The 14786-nt window shown below is 44.3% G+C and overlaps 1 protein-coding gene across 1 annotated transcript in view; it reads left to right on the top strand.

The window, feature by feature from the left end:
* The window catches only part of LOC104298962 (BOS complex subunit NOMO1), a 29059-nt gene extending 19960 nt beyond the window's left edge, over positions 1 to 9099 (top strand). The window contains exons 26-31 of the mRNA XM_054180432.1: positions 608 to 691; positions 3024 to 3134; positions 5004 to 5105; positions 5323 to 5442; positions 6338 to 6430; positions 7337 to 9099. Of these exons, the coding sequence (XP_054036407.1) occupies positions 608 to 691; positions 3024 to 3134; positions 5004 to 5105; positions 5323 to 5442; positions 6338 to 6430; positions 7337 to 7468 (642 nt within the window). The 3' untranslated portion in view covers positions 7469 to 9099. The remainder of the gene's footprint in view (positions 1 to 607; positions 692 to 3023; positions 3135 to 5003; positions 5106 to 5322; positions 5443 to 6337; positions 6431 to 7336) is intronic.
* The last annotated feature ends 5687 nt before the right edge of the window (positions 9100 to 14786 follow it).

Below are 14786 nucleotides of genomic sequence, written 5' to 3'. Positions count from 1 at the left end.
ACTGTGGTGGCTCCCAGAAACACGGCGCAGTCTGTGTGACGTGACAGGAGCCCCTGCTCAGTGTCTGACAGGGGATCAGCAGTGTTCTGGGGTGGCAACAGGGAGTTCTCTTAGGAGTAAGAACTTAGGGAAGCATTTAGTTTCTCTTGTGAAAATACTGTGACAATGTGTTCATAGCAGGATTTTGGGTGTATGTGTGGTATAGATCATACAGCAGGTATGTGAAGGAAGCTGAATTGGTGGCCCCACTATGTATGGGGTAAGCAGTTTGCTGAAGCAGAAGGCAGTATTTGATCAGGTTTTAATCCTGTTTAATGTATTTTCTTTCCAGCTAAACCACTTCACAGCAGATTATTACCTTTAATACTGTAATGTAGTAAACTAGTGAAAGCTCTGTGATAGCCCTTTGGTATTTTCTGGCAGCGAACACCCCTAAGAATGCTGACTTACATTTTCTTTCTGGGATAAGGAAAACTTAAACTGGATGGAGTTAGATCTGTTTGGAGGGTGTCTCTTAAATGGAATGTTAGAAAATTCCCTGACTGTTTTTTAAAATGCAAGCATGTGTTATTGAGTGTTGGGATTATCACTTGACTGTTGCTTTTAGCCTGGCTGCGTGTATCATGTCCAACTCAAAGCTGAAGGCAATGATCACATTGAAAGAGCCTTACCACAGCATCGGGCAATTGAGGTAATCTCTTCTTTTCTAGCAGCATCACTTCAATATGAAATGCATCTGTCTCTGCACTGTGTCTGTTCTGTCAGCAGCAATGTAGTTGAGTGCATTCTGTTTAGACAAGTGGCTTTCAGCAAGTTAGCTCCCTAAATACGGGCCCCATATTGTGTGTCAGCATCAAAGCTTAAAATGGAAATAACATAAACCCCAAACAATAAACAAGTGAAAAGGATTCTTACACTGTAACAAAGCTATACATCAAAACTCGAGAGAATAAGTGTATAGAACACCTTTCAGTGTTTCTTTTTGATGTGAAACAGAGCAGCAGCCATTTGAGGATGTCATCAATTGTCATATTACCCTACTTTTACAATGAGTTACTGTCTGATGCTTTATTGGGTCCAAACCCTGCAGGCTTGCTGTAGGAGAAATTGTCATTCAGACTAGCACATCTTTCTGAGACGTAACCATAACTTTGAATTGAAAAGTGATGAAATCTTGTTAAATGTTCCTCCATACTTGCAGTTCAGATTAGCTGCCTCACATTTATCTCTTGACATCCAGCAAAGGTTAATTAGCCTTCATTAGCTGTCTAGAACTTTTTAGTGGGAGATGGCCATGATTTGAGCTCAGATGTGCCTGACCTGGGTGCCCCTCTTAGCAGCAAAACATAAGGGCAGCAATCCTTCAAGTCCTTAAGTGTCTTCTTGCTGAGAGCACTTGCTGGTTGGGAAGGGAAAGAGAATGGCACCCCAAATTTCAGCAAATCTGCTGAAGTTTATGGACTGCAAGTGACAGCTGTTTGTAGTAGCTTGCTCTACTGGTACCCAGGCTAGCCAGTCACTTCCTCCAGGAGAGAGAAGTGTTGGAAGGACACCTGCAAGAAAAATGTACAGCCTTGGTGGCACCAGCCTGTTGGTGGGGCACCTGGCCTAGCCATAACCTATCTGTTACTCTAGTTATTGTCCCCCAGGGATCAGTGCTGGGCCCAATCCTATTCAATATATTTATTGATGATCTAGATGAAGGGATTGAGTCCACCATTAGTAAGTTTGCAGATGACACCAAGTTGGGAGCAGGTGTTGATTTGTTAGAGGGTAGAAGGGCTCTACAGAGGGACCTTGCCAGGCTGGACAGATGGGCAGAGTCCAACATGATGGCATTCAACAAGTCCGAGTGCCAGGTGTTGCACTTTGGTCACAATAACCCCATGCAGCACTACAGGCTGGGGTTGGAGTGGCTGGAGAGCAGCCAGGCAGAAGGGGACCTGGGGTACTGATTGACAGCTGGCTGAACATGAGCCAGCAGTGTGCCCAGGTGGCCAAGAAAGCCAGTGGCATCCTGGCCTGGATCAGGAACAGTGTGGCTAGCAGAAGCAGGGAGGTCATTCTGCCCCTGTACTCAGTGTTGGTTAGGCCACACCTTCAGTCCTGTGTCCAGTTCTGGGCCCCTCAGTTTAAGAAGGACATTGAGACACTTGAATGTGTCCAGAGAAGGGCAGCGAGGCTGGGGAGAGGCCTCGAGCACAGCCCTGTGAGGAGAGGCTGACGGAGCTGGGGTTGTTTAGCCTGGAGAAGAGGAGGCTCAGGGGAGACCTTATTGCTGTCTACAACTACCTGAAGGGAGGTTGTAGCCAGGTGGGGGTTGTTCTTTTCTCCCAGGCAGCCAGCACCAGAACAAGAGGACAGAGTCTGCACCAGGGGAAGTTTGGGCTTGGGGTGAGAAGAAAGTTCTTCACAGAGAGAGTTGGTGGCCATTGGAGTGGGCTGCCCAGCGAGGTGGTGGAGCCACCATCCCTGGAGGTGTTCAGGGAAGGATTGGATGTGGCACTTGAAGCCACCTTATTGATTCTGATTGCAAATATCTTTCCTTACTCTGGTAGGAGTTTGAATTCAGAAGCACAAGTGTTTGGTAGTCAATTCTGAAGCAGTGTAAGAAGTTCCATGATTCCAAAGTAGGTTATATTACGATGTGAGCATGTTTGTCATTAATCAACTGTATAAACATCCTCACATAGCAATGTGCAGCTCTCAGCACAGATACAAGATACTGAGCCTGTACAGGCATGAGGCAAAATGTCATGTGTGTGTAATTCAGCCTCTTCCAAAACACTGTGTGCTTTTGGTATTTCCTCTGTGTGTAGTTTAACTCGGTGGTAATGCTCAGCTCTGTAATTGCAACCTGTGCGACCTGGAGGAAGTGTGCTTGCAGTTGGAAAGCCTTCCTGTTTCCACGTGGTTAGTGCAGAACAAAATCCACTTCTTGTGTAAAATGATGAGCAATGTTTGTGTTGTGCTAAGTGTCTCCTGATGTTTGGTAAAGCCATTGGCTGTGCTTTGTGTTGCAGGTTGGGAACAGTGACATTGATAACGTTAACATTATAGCCTTCCGGCAGATCAATCAGTTTGATTTAAGTGGCAACGTAATTACATCTTCTGAATATCTCTCCACCTTATGTGTAAGTTCAAGCCTTTCCCCTTTGCCAAGTGTATTTGCCATTGCTTTTCCCAGTGTTTTTCTGCAGGGTCACTGGCAGAGTGCAGCAGACAGAGCAGACATAATTCAAATGATGACTAATATTTTAGTGAAGGTGAACTTGAATGAAGATTCCAGCGTTCCTCACTGCTTTGCTTGAATGTTTCCACTTCTCATGGGAGTGTGTTTGGGGAATATTTTCTCAGGCTGGCCTGTGCATTTCCGGGTCTGCTTCCTTGATTAGGGATGCCCTGTGCTTAGGGGGAGAGCAAGGCACAGGGGGTGAAATGAGTTCTCTGTCTCAGAGAATTGCATCCATCCCTGATGGGCGTGGATTTTTTTAGCATGCTTGTCTGTTAGCAAGAAGCTGCCATGTGAAGGCAACAGTACCATAGGGCACATGAATTTCAAAGTACAGTTACAAGATTGTGAGGCTGAGAGTAAAGCTGAAATGTTCAAAACTCAAAAGACTGCATTGTGATCTGAAAGAAAGGGGCTCAAGAGCTGGGATCCTTTGGTTTAGGGTGCAAATGCTGCAGGCATTTTCAGGAGGTGTTGGTGTGGCAGGTGTTGCAGTACCATTTCTCAGGTTTTAAATCTTCTTCAAGTGTTACCTACAAATATAAATGAAGTACCTGGAGCTCTTTCAGAGTAGTTTGTTATGCATCTCACCTGCCAAGATTTCATTGCTAAACTGTTGTTTATTTTGGGAGGGAACCAAAGCACCCAACACTTGGAGCATGTGTGAAGGGAAAATATATCACCTTACTGAAGAGCACCTGAGCAAGCTTCCCATTTTTCTGGGGAAATTAAGACCCTTGCAGTCCAGCAGAAGCAAAGAGGAGTTGATGCCAAAATGGAATGGTGTGGAAGTTAGCCAAGCCTGTACCTGTTTCATACTGGGTTGGGCTTTGTGTTGCATGTAATGCATGTGTGCTCTTGATGGGTGCATCTCACCACCCTGGCTTCAAGGCAGGAATTATTGTAGTGAAAGATGGCTGAGATTTGATACAGACCCAAGTGAGTGGTTTTGTGACCTCAGTCTGGTCCCTTCTGGTTGTGTGAAACAACTGCAAATGCTCTGGTAAGCCATGGTGACACTGCGCAGAGGGAATGAGAGTATTTGGGCTGTGTCTGCAAGGAGAGCTGAGTCTTGGCAGATATCTGATCTAGAGGTTTACAAACAATGGTATGGATGCTAGAAGGCTGCTTCAGAGTAGTCCACAAAAACCATCACTCTGCTTACTGTGCCCTTTGGAGGAGGCACAGTAGCTGATAAATGTTTGTGTGTACAGTCAGCCTCGCGTGAGGAGGTGCAGCTGGCCCTACCAGCCTTACTCAGCTTGGGACAGCCTGCTTTTGATTATGCTGGTTTCTCAGCACGCTGTATTTGATGAGGACTTGAGACTTGTTCTGTAGCTTGAGGATGTCTAACCTGTTAAATAAGTGTAGAGAAATTGAAATCAAGCAAAATGAATCTACCAGAGATAGAGAAACAACCTGCAGTTGCAAATTCCTGTGAAACTCCTTGGACTATTTACAAGAGTTGTTTAGGTCTGGTCAGTGCACAGCACAGGGCACTGTCAGTGCACATGAAACCTGGAAATCTCAGGTATCAGTTGTTCCTAAATTATTTCAAGCTCTGTAGAAAGTCTGTTTCTGTGACTTCTCACATTCTAGATTAGAACAATTCCAGATATTCTTACCTGACAACTTTCTGTTTATACAACACATGATGGATCTGGAAGTGCCTTTATCCCTTAAGATGTAGGATGTCTGCAATACCTATTGTGACCCTTTTCCTACGCAGGCTCAGAAAGAGTTGATTTGTGCTTTCTTCATTCCCTCACAGGTAAAACTGTACAAAAGTGAAAATCCTGACAACCCAATTCATACAGTCAACTTAGGCCTGTCTTTGTTCTTCCATTTCCCACCACTGCTCCGAGATGGAGAGGTAAGAACATTGCTGAGTAGTTATCTTAGCTCACTTCCATTTTTTTTCCCTAAGAAGCACTGGAGTGTTTTCTGGTGTGCCTGCAGTACTGTATTCGTGCTGGAGTGACTAGTGTCAGACCATTTGAAGCCTGTTAAACTGGCTTCTGTGCCTTTAACTCTGGTTTTGTCTCAGTCTGCTCCTGATGCTGTAGACTGAGTGTGTTTTTTACCCACAGAATTACGTTGTGCTTCTGGACTCTACATTGTCTAAATCACAGTATGACTACACCCTGCCTCAAGTTTCCTTCACTGCTATCGGATATCATAAACACATCACACTGATCTTTAATCCCACTGTAAGTACAAAACACTGAAATGTTCAAGTGCTCCCTTGCAGAGCAATATCTGGTAGCACAGGCTGCCTGTAGTTTGTGGCCTGGGCCAAACTGTCTAATAATGTGAATATGAAGAGGTTTGTGAGAGGCTTTAATGTGACAGTGGATTTGTCCACATTTAAGGCATTGAGCAGGGAAGCTCAGGAGGGAGTTAGAGTCATGACACTAACTGAGAGGTTGCAGTAATGGAGGGCTGAAGGAGAAAAATAGGATTGTTGTCAGAATTCCTTTGAAGACTTCTGTGCGTACAGAGGAAGAATCACCAGGCCAAAACGAGAGGGTAAAGCAGAGAGGTTTCAAATTATCATTAGGGGAAAACTGCCTCAAGAGAGAGAATTGTCTTTTTGCACTTCTGAACAGTGCAGTATAAGAGTTCATTCTGAATACTTAAGTAATGTAGTTCATATCTGCATCACTGCCTGCTCAGGTGCCAGTGAAACATGAGGGAAACGTGAGTTGGCTTATACCAATGAGTGATGTAGATGCCCCTGAAAGATGTTGTGCTAGTGTGGTTGCTGCAGTGTCATTGGGGTCACAGGGCTTTGGACAGCATGTGGCAGGTACATCAAAGGACACCAGGGTGACTGTAGAGGGGAGACTGGCTGTCAGTGAATTAGCTTCAAAAAACAACAGACCTCGGGGAGAAGGCAGTGGATGAGTGGATCTGATCAAGGGGACTGCTTTGAAGTTGAAGGTAAAGGAAAGTTTAGAGCAGCACTGACAAGGAAGTCAGATTGGAAGCTCTGGATGTGCTGTATGATCCTGTTGCTGCTGTTTAAAGCTGGGGGATCTCACAGTCAGAATGGCTGGTTAAAAAACCAGAACACCAAAACACCATGGTCCTTGCTGTCTGCAGAGAAAGCTGCCTGAACAAGACATTGCCCAGGGATCTTACATCGCCTTACCACTGACTCTACTTCTCCTGTTGGCTGGTTACAACCATGATAAGGTAGGTCGTGGGGGGGTGTGTTTTATCCAAGGAGTATTGTCTTATCAATGAGTATTTTGTACTGGGTTAAGTGAGGGTTTGTTTAGTAGTTGTCCAGACAGAGGTGCAGTCAGCAGTCCCTTTATGCAACATGTTTTAAGAAAAGCCACAGTGTAGCCAAGATTTTGAACAGTTACCTTCCTTGCAAAGAGTGTGAGGGTGAGCTCTGGGGACACTGCTGAATTTGGTCTTCTCATTTGGTGGATCTGGGAAAATAAGCAAGGCAATGTCATGCAAGTTCAGAGAGCCAGACTAAGTGATAGTAGGAATGACAACAGTTACTTTATTGGCTTCAAGCACAATCAGACATGAAAAAATATTGCACCTTACTGAGTCTGGTCTCCTTAGCTTTGCACCCTCCCTAGTGAAAAGGTCTCAAGAGTCATATACCTACCATGTGCCCCTCTCTGTCTTCATTAATAAGCCCTGCTCTCCTAGCCTTCTCTGACATGACTGAGTATCTGTTTTGCTGACAAAAGAAAGTTCTGCAGTTTGATTTCCTCTCAAACATGGGTAAGACAGCACAGAATGTGGGATTCTCCAGGGTTGTTGACAGTGTCTCCTGAAATGCCTCTGCTGAAAGCAGCAGTCAGCTTCTAGCCTCAGGACTCAACTGGCTGTTCTTGGCTAGGTGACTGCAAGAAAAAAATTAACTTACGTTTTAGGATTTGATGATCAGAAATTCACACCAGATCAGTTTGATTTGATTCCTTCCCGAGGTTTTCTGCCTGCCCTTTTCTGCTGTCTATAGGTGTGCCATTTAAACCATAGATTCTATTTGCAGATGCTCGAGTCTAAAGAACCTTCTCATTCAGACCACCCATAGCAGTGTAATCACAAGCTGCTTCCCGCTTTGTTTTTGCCCAGCTTATTCCCTTGCTGCTGCAGCTGACGACTCGGCTGCAGGGGGTGCGTGCTCTGGGGCAGGCAGGCTCTGACACCGGTGGCCCGGAGGATGCCAAGAGACAAACCAAAAAGCAGAAGACAAGGCGGACGTGAGGTGGAAGGGGGCACTGCCTGAAGTGGTGCTCTGGCAGCCTGGGGCCTGAGGAAGCAAAGCCACTACCATGCATTTCTGTTGAATTTGTGGACTCTGTTTTCATTGTCGCTACGTGAGCACATCTGTCACAGCAGCTCCATTTGGGTTGTAAATGCCCCATGGAGTCTCTAATTCCCTTGTTGTAAAGTGATGGAATGAATGCCTTTGTTGGCGCCGAGTACAGCTCCTGCACTGAGAAACAGCTGACTGGATTGTCTGCTGCAGTGGAACAGCCTTGCCGTCTTCACTAATGGTTTGTACGAGCAGTAGGAGCAGACTGCTGGACTTCACTTCCAGTCTCTAGATTTTGGGATTGCTATTCCTTCCCTTTCGAAATGCAAAAGCAGCACATAGGGATTTTACTGCATCAGTGGTGCTAGGGACAGCAGAGTTCTGGGGGACACACATCAGCTGGTGAGTTACACCTTCAGCACTTGCAGTTCAGCAGCTTGATTGAAGAGTCTCATCTGCACAGCTGCAATTCCAACTCTTATCCAATCATTTTGTTATCTTTGATTAAAAGAAAGGTTGTTGCCCAAGGAAGCCAAGTTGTTAATTTCAAGTAAGGCCAGCTGTTAATGTCAGGTAAGTTCTGGTGATCCTACTGCAAGAGCAGTGTTTAAATTTCAGTTTCTTAAATGCTGTGATCTCTTCAGACTCCCAGTACTCCTGCAGGAGCTCCAGCTGGTTATGCTCTTCTTTCTGAAGCTGTCCTGTGTGGCTGGTGGTGCCCATTCAGCTGTGTGGCTGTAACACCTCCTGCTCAGGCCATGGGCAGCCTTTTTGCCCCTTGATAATTGATGTTTTAAAATTACTATGATTTTTTTTTTTCTTCACTGTAACAAATGTGATCTTTTCAAAGTCTCCCAACGTGTACAACCTCAATAACACAGGAAGCAGGTATTTATTCCAGGCCAACTTTGGATTCCTGTTGGCAGCAGACAGTTGGACATACACAGTTTAAATGTTAATGGGGCTTTTTATTGACCAATGGCATAAAGGTTAACAGCTTCTGAGAGATGCACACAACTGCCTACAAACTGCAGAGACACTGGCACTGCCAGTAAGGGGCAATGTTTCTCTTTGACAGTACTTGAAATAAAGTCCCTTTACCTTTAATATTCAATCTTACAAACCCTACCATTCTTAGAAATTTGGATGCTGAAGGTTCTGTGCTGTTCCTGTTGGTATTTTGCATTAGTTCGAGCCTAAATAATTAAAACCTGGTTTGGTGATCATTCGAATCTCTCTGAGGGAAATTCTGTCAAGATCATAATAAAAATGAGGAATCATGGATACAGAGAATTTGTGATGAAGCTCTAATGAACTGTCAGACTCCCCACTTAATGACCTTGAATTGCTGTGAGGAAATACGTGGGGAAACAAAGGGAGGGATAAATTGTACATTTTCCATCCATCTGTATTTTAAGCTGGTGAATGTTAAGTATTGCTGCTTCGGGGGAATGTATGAGGAGAGGATGCAGACTCCATGTGCCTTGAGGGAGTACCAGATACCCTGACCTCTGAACTGGGGGACTTGCTGTTGATTGACCTTAAACACTGGAAGTGCTGTTAATAAAAAGAAGAAAAAGAGTGTTAAAGCTTGCTCATTTAATGTTTGACTCTAGACCTAGGACTTCCCCATGTTTCTTCTCAAAACGTTATTTTCTTTGCCTTCTGCAGCACACTGGTGACCTATTTCTTTCCAGCCCCATGTTTTGAGGTTTACTCTGACTCTGAGGTGCTCATTTCTAACAAGTAGTACAGCTTGCAGTTTCTCCCTTGGCAGGGAAGGTGTGGTGCTCTTTGCAAACACAGTGAAGGCTAACACACGAGAGAGTTTTCTAAAGCAGAGCTAGGTGTCAATACATCAACAGCTCCAATTAAATTTAGAAACCAATAATCAGATACACAGACTACAGCAGCAGAATCAGCAATGAGGTCTCTCAGATGCCCAGAGCCACATGCATAAGGCAAGGACAGCCTGAGGTCTGGAGTGCTGGGAGGGAGTGTATGGATGTGGTGGTCTGCATGGGCAAACTCCTGCCTCCAGCTGCTTGGCCCAGGTACCCAGGTGGTGCCTGGTGACTCTACAATCTTAGTTCTGGACTGGTGACAGCTCTGCTTTGTTAGTGTAAAAAGCTACATGCAGTGTGACCAGGCAGTGCTTTTCAGTACAGAAATGGCAGATTCATCTCAGAATTGCCTTCTGTACAGTTCTGAGCTGAGCATTTAGGTATCATTTACTCTACACAAGCTAGGGTTTGGTAGAGGTTCTGTGCTCTTACAACCAAGACTTCAGTACCAGCTGGACTGCCCTTTCCAGTATTTCCTGTTGCAGATATCACTTGAAGCTGCTTGTTGCATCTTTAATTTATGTTAATAGAATAAATGCAGGGTGGAACTAGCATTTAGATGTTGACTCTTACTGGAAAGCATCCCAGGCTCAGTGTTTGCTATTCTTGTTTTTGCAAGAACAATAGTTTAAGCATGAAAATTCATTTGCTTGGTGAGCTAACTAGGGGCAAACGGCTGAATTCTGTTGGAAATGGAGAGTAAGGCCCTCGGGATAAAGATGGCATTGCATGGCACTTGCTTTTGCTATCAGAATCAACAAAGAATATTACAGATACTTGGTTGGCTCATCAGTGATGCACAGAATTCTATTTAAGAATGAAATGGATCATTAATAGTGAATTTTAAAACCTGTTTATGGATGATTCAGCTTGGTTCCTAAAGCAGTGCCTTTATTAGGTGGCTGCCACATTCCAAGGACAAGTGGTTTCACTGCATAAGCAACAATGTCATTAAATAAAGATACAGTGATTTAAAAAGTAAATGTACTTAGAGGCAAGAAAACAAATGCTTTGAGGAATGAGCATTCTGGGCAAGGGTGGAGAAGCACAAGTTTCTCCATAGTCAATAGTCTTCCTATCATTTATTTTAAAAGTCTAAATGTCAATGTTTGCTGAGTTGCACTGTTTAATACAAGATGTTTAGTTGTATGAATCAGATTCTTAGGTCTAAATGTTCATTTGGTTTTCTTAATTGAGAACATGTAGGGGGAAAATGCTAAGGTAGTGTGAGACTGGGTCTGAGGATCTCTGAGGCCAAACTAGAGGCTGAATGTGTCAAGCAGCTCAGTGCTTCCTGCCTCCAGAGGACAGGATTGGAGGAGGAATGTTATTGCTTTATGTGCCAGCATACCAACTGAGGCTCCCTCGCCTCCTACCAGGTTACTTCTTACACAGCAGAACCTTGCCAACATCTCTAACTCATCAAGGGAAGAAAGAAAAGGAAGTGAATTCAGTCAAGGCTGCCAGCAAACCTGCCATCCCCTCATCCAGCTCAATACTATGGTCCTACCCTTGGATGTTTTGCTTTCTGCCAGCAAATGTGTCCATCTGGCCAAAATAAGGCACAACTGTGGGCCTTCAGCATCACCTGCCTGAGACCACGGCTTGACTCCTGCTGCTGTTCTTCCTTGTATGAGTTTTATTCTTCAGATGTTGCAAGTACAACTGTAGAATCAGCTGTCTTAATAAGCATGCATCCCAGCCCTGTGCTGAGGAAACATGGATTAAGCAGTGGCACTTTCGAAGGTATGATGGCTTTGGAAACCCTGCTTAGACATCTGAGCAAGTAACTTGGCCAGAAAAGCTGAGGCTGAAAGTGAGATTTAACACTGAGGTGTTTGGTGTCTCATTTTCCTCCTGTGCAGCATTCCCCACTTCGTACGGTGTCTGTATTTCTGGTTTATTCCCAGTCTGAATGCACTTTAAATTTGGCTTCTTGCAAAGGTAGATGCAATAAAGTGAGTGTTGTAGAGAAGGCCTGAAAGGTAGCAAATGTCCTGAGCTGAGCACAGCAGCATTGCCTCACACCACATGCAGAGGTGAGCTCAGGGTGCCTGTGATGAGTCATTTTCCTTGCGGCTTTAAAAAGCCTCTGACTGTCTGTGAAAATCCAGTAGGTCTATTTCTGGTGCATTACTGACGGATGCCAGAACTCTGTCAGGTCAGTCCCTGTCTTTCAGTCACTGACTCAAGCCTGGAACAGGCTCATACATCCTTGTACAAGTGAAGAGCAGCGCTCTGCTAATCACTCTCTGAGCCTTCGTGGATTGTTAGCAAGGGCAGCTTCCCCCCGTGAGTGTTTCGCAGAGCTTTGCTGAGCTTTTCAGATCAGCTGTCTTGTCCTTTCAGCTGTCTGTTACACCTTTTGTAACTGCTTTCTCTCCATATTTGGTATGTCATTGCTTTACCCCAGTAACTTACCATTATCACTTTTAACTGTTGTCACTGGGATCCACAGGACTGCATTATTTAGTCTGGTGGGTTTAAATAGCACTTTTTCCTTGTCCTGCTCCCTCCTCTCCCACCATCTTTCTGGGAAAATTTGAGCTTAGCCACATGATGCTGTCTGAACTCTTACTTGTTAGCTTCATAGCCAAAGAGTATGATTGCTTTAAGCCAATGATATATTGTCATAAAGCACTAAACACCCAGCAGACCAGTATTGAATTTATCATCTCCAAGAGCTCAATAAACAGTGAAAGATAAACCTGTTTTTTACTGCCTGTGGAAGTCAGCAGGTTGAGTACTCCTTTAAATCTCCATTTTGTCAATACTAGAATAATTAAATCCCCATCACAAAGACTATTTTTTTGCACAGATCCCTCATCACACTGAATCTAGTTACATTTGGGCTTTTCAAAGCATAGGGTTGTGGTAAAGCACCAACAAATTCTTATTCCAATTCTTTCTGCTCTTAGGCACAAGAGAAGGTGATGAGGGCTTAAGCAGAACACATGGAAAGGAGCTAGTTTGTTCCTGTGGTTGCTGGTGTTGGCTGCATTAAAGTGCTCACCACAGCATATAGGAAGCACATTCATGTGCTCCATTCTGCACTGTAGGGCCTGCTTCTGCTGGAGGCAGGGGATGGGATGCTGCCCCTTTCATTCAGACACGTGATGTGTGACAGGGATGATTTAGCAGACAAGCTGAAGAGTTCATTAAATGCACCTCTACAGGCTCAGGGCCTGGGCCTGTTTTCTGCTGTGCAGACTTTCCTGATGACATTTAACCAGCGCCTGTGGTTCCAGCCCATTTGAAGCAGCTCCCTCTGTCACTAGAGGACTGTGCTCTTAGTTGAGTTCTCTCCCATATGCTGAGAATACAGCATTAGGTAAGGCTGAGCAAAGATCTGTGTGCACTGGCATGAATTGTTCAGGTTCTTGTAGTTCCTCTTTATAGTGATGGTGATGATGGCAATCTAGAGGATGAAGACTTGGTATGAACACTGCAGTGCTGAGCACTGGGTAAAATCCCCACATCCCTTAGACTCTTGGCAGACAGCATTGGGATGTACCTTCATGGTGCTTCTGAGATCCAGGCAAAGGAGGCTGAAAGCAAGCACATACAGCCACTGAAACCCTGCGCTTTGTGTCTTCAGCTAAAGCCAGGAGCTTGAGCTTTGTTGATCTAAGATGGAGCAGAGTGAGGAGGGCTCTTGAAACCCACAGTACTAAAGCTCCCCTGAGCGCTTAACAACTTCCTTTGCTTTCTCCTGACGTGAGCCCTTTTCACATGTTTTGTAGCAGTATTGTTTTCCATATCACAAGAGAAGAAGAGCAACAGATGTGCTTCTCCATTTTCTCTAGGGCCTTGAAAATCTTGCCTGGGGATGTTTGTTAGTTTCTGGTTTCTTCTAATTTCCTTCTGTGTGAAAGAATAAGATAGAATAGGGTGAGGCCATCTGCGTATTTGTACTTCTCAGATGAGGATTATTTCATTTGCAAGGAGCTTAATGGAATTCTGAAGAATCAGATTTGTTTATCATTTTAGGCAATGGGATGACATTTCTGCTTAAAAAATAATTACTAGGCTATGGCATATTTGTGAGATCCTGCCCAGATTGAGAAACCCCCACGTCCTCCAGAGAGCTCTTGGTTCTTTTGCCATTTGTAAAACCGGCTCTAAAATGATGGCTTTAGTGATTAAAGGCTGAAAGAAAGAGGTCTCAGGATAACCAATGGGTTCTCCAGCATATGTTAATATATTCTGCTTTGAAAGGTTACATCCATTTATATTCCAGATGAAAATACTTTGTGACTTTATGGCATGTAGGCACATTTTTTTTTCCCCCCACAGAACTAAGTACTCTCTGGTTAACCCTGGGAGTAAGAACCCAAAAAAATCCATGACAGTTTAAATTGGTGAGGAAATGGAGGGTTCAATAAAAACACATTTTAAAAGAGAAGAAATAAGGGAACATGCTAATAGAGGCCATTTTTTTCCTCTTAAGTATTTTTTCCCCATTTATTGTCTCTTACACAGTAAATTTCATGCTAGAGTGATCAAGATTAAAAAAAAAAAGGAGTAAGAATTTTTAATGTAATTAAAACAGGTTGGTATTTGCCTGAAAAAACTCCTGGAAATGCCATTGGAGTGGATTTTCATGTTGGGGTTTTGTTTGGTTTTGATTGGTGGGGTGGGTTGGGTTTCTTGTGTGTTTGGGTTTTGGTTTTGTTTGTGGGGTTTTGTTTTGGTTTTCTTGTGGTTTTGTTCGGTTGGTTTTTGTTTGTTTTTCATTTCGTCTCCTAGCAGAAAGCAATCTGAAGTTGCCAGGGCTTTCTCCTGGAAAGGGAACTTGCATTTTCAAGTGGCTCCAGCCAGAGCACCCAGCATGAATTTCAGTGAGCCAAACCTTTTCTTGAGAGCTCCGATTTCTGTCGGCTGCTGTCTAATTCAGGAGGCTATGTGACACACCTGGTGTGCCTGGCAGACACTGGCTCCTTCAGCTATGTCTTTGCCATTGCGAGAAACAAGCTTCTCTCTCTCCCTGATGAAATTTGCTACCTCATCCTTCACCCTCCTCAGGGGAAATCAATCAGTAAGGTAAATTAGGTCTGAATCAGGAAAGAATTTTCCAGATCTAGGGCTTGGTGCTTGGAAATATTTTCCTTCCTCTTCCAGGTGATGTCCTAAGTAAGGCCTTCCTCAGTTTTTCTCCGGAATATTTTCCACTCCTTTACATTCAGTCACACCTTTGCCACTGGAAGCACTCCTTTGGAGAGTTGGAAAGCATTCAGGTTCCACTCACCCCTCCCTGCTAAACTGGGTGAAGGGAATCTCAGCAGCTCAAGGAAATGTTTTAAACAAAAAGCTGGGGGAGACACAGGACCCTGGGCTGTGGATCAGCTGCTGCAGTGTTGAACTCGGCACAGGAAAACCCAAATAAATAAACAAATAAAGGGTGGTAACTTTCACAGCACCC

This window comes from Dryobates pubescens, chromosome 4 (assembly GCF_014839835.1).
Source record: "Dryobates pubescens isolate bDryPub1 chromosome 4, bDryPub1.pri, whole genome shotgun sequence".
Taxonomy (NCBI): domain Eukaryota; kingdom Metazoa; phylum Chordata; class Aves; order Piciformes; family Picidae; genus Dryobates; species Dryobates pubescens.
Note: the sequence above shows the minus strand (reverse complement) of the source record. Positions and strands in the feature narration are given on the sequence as shown.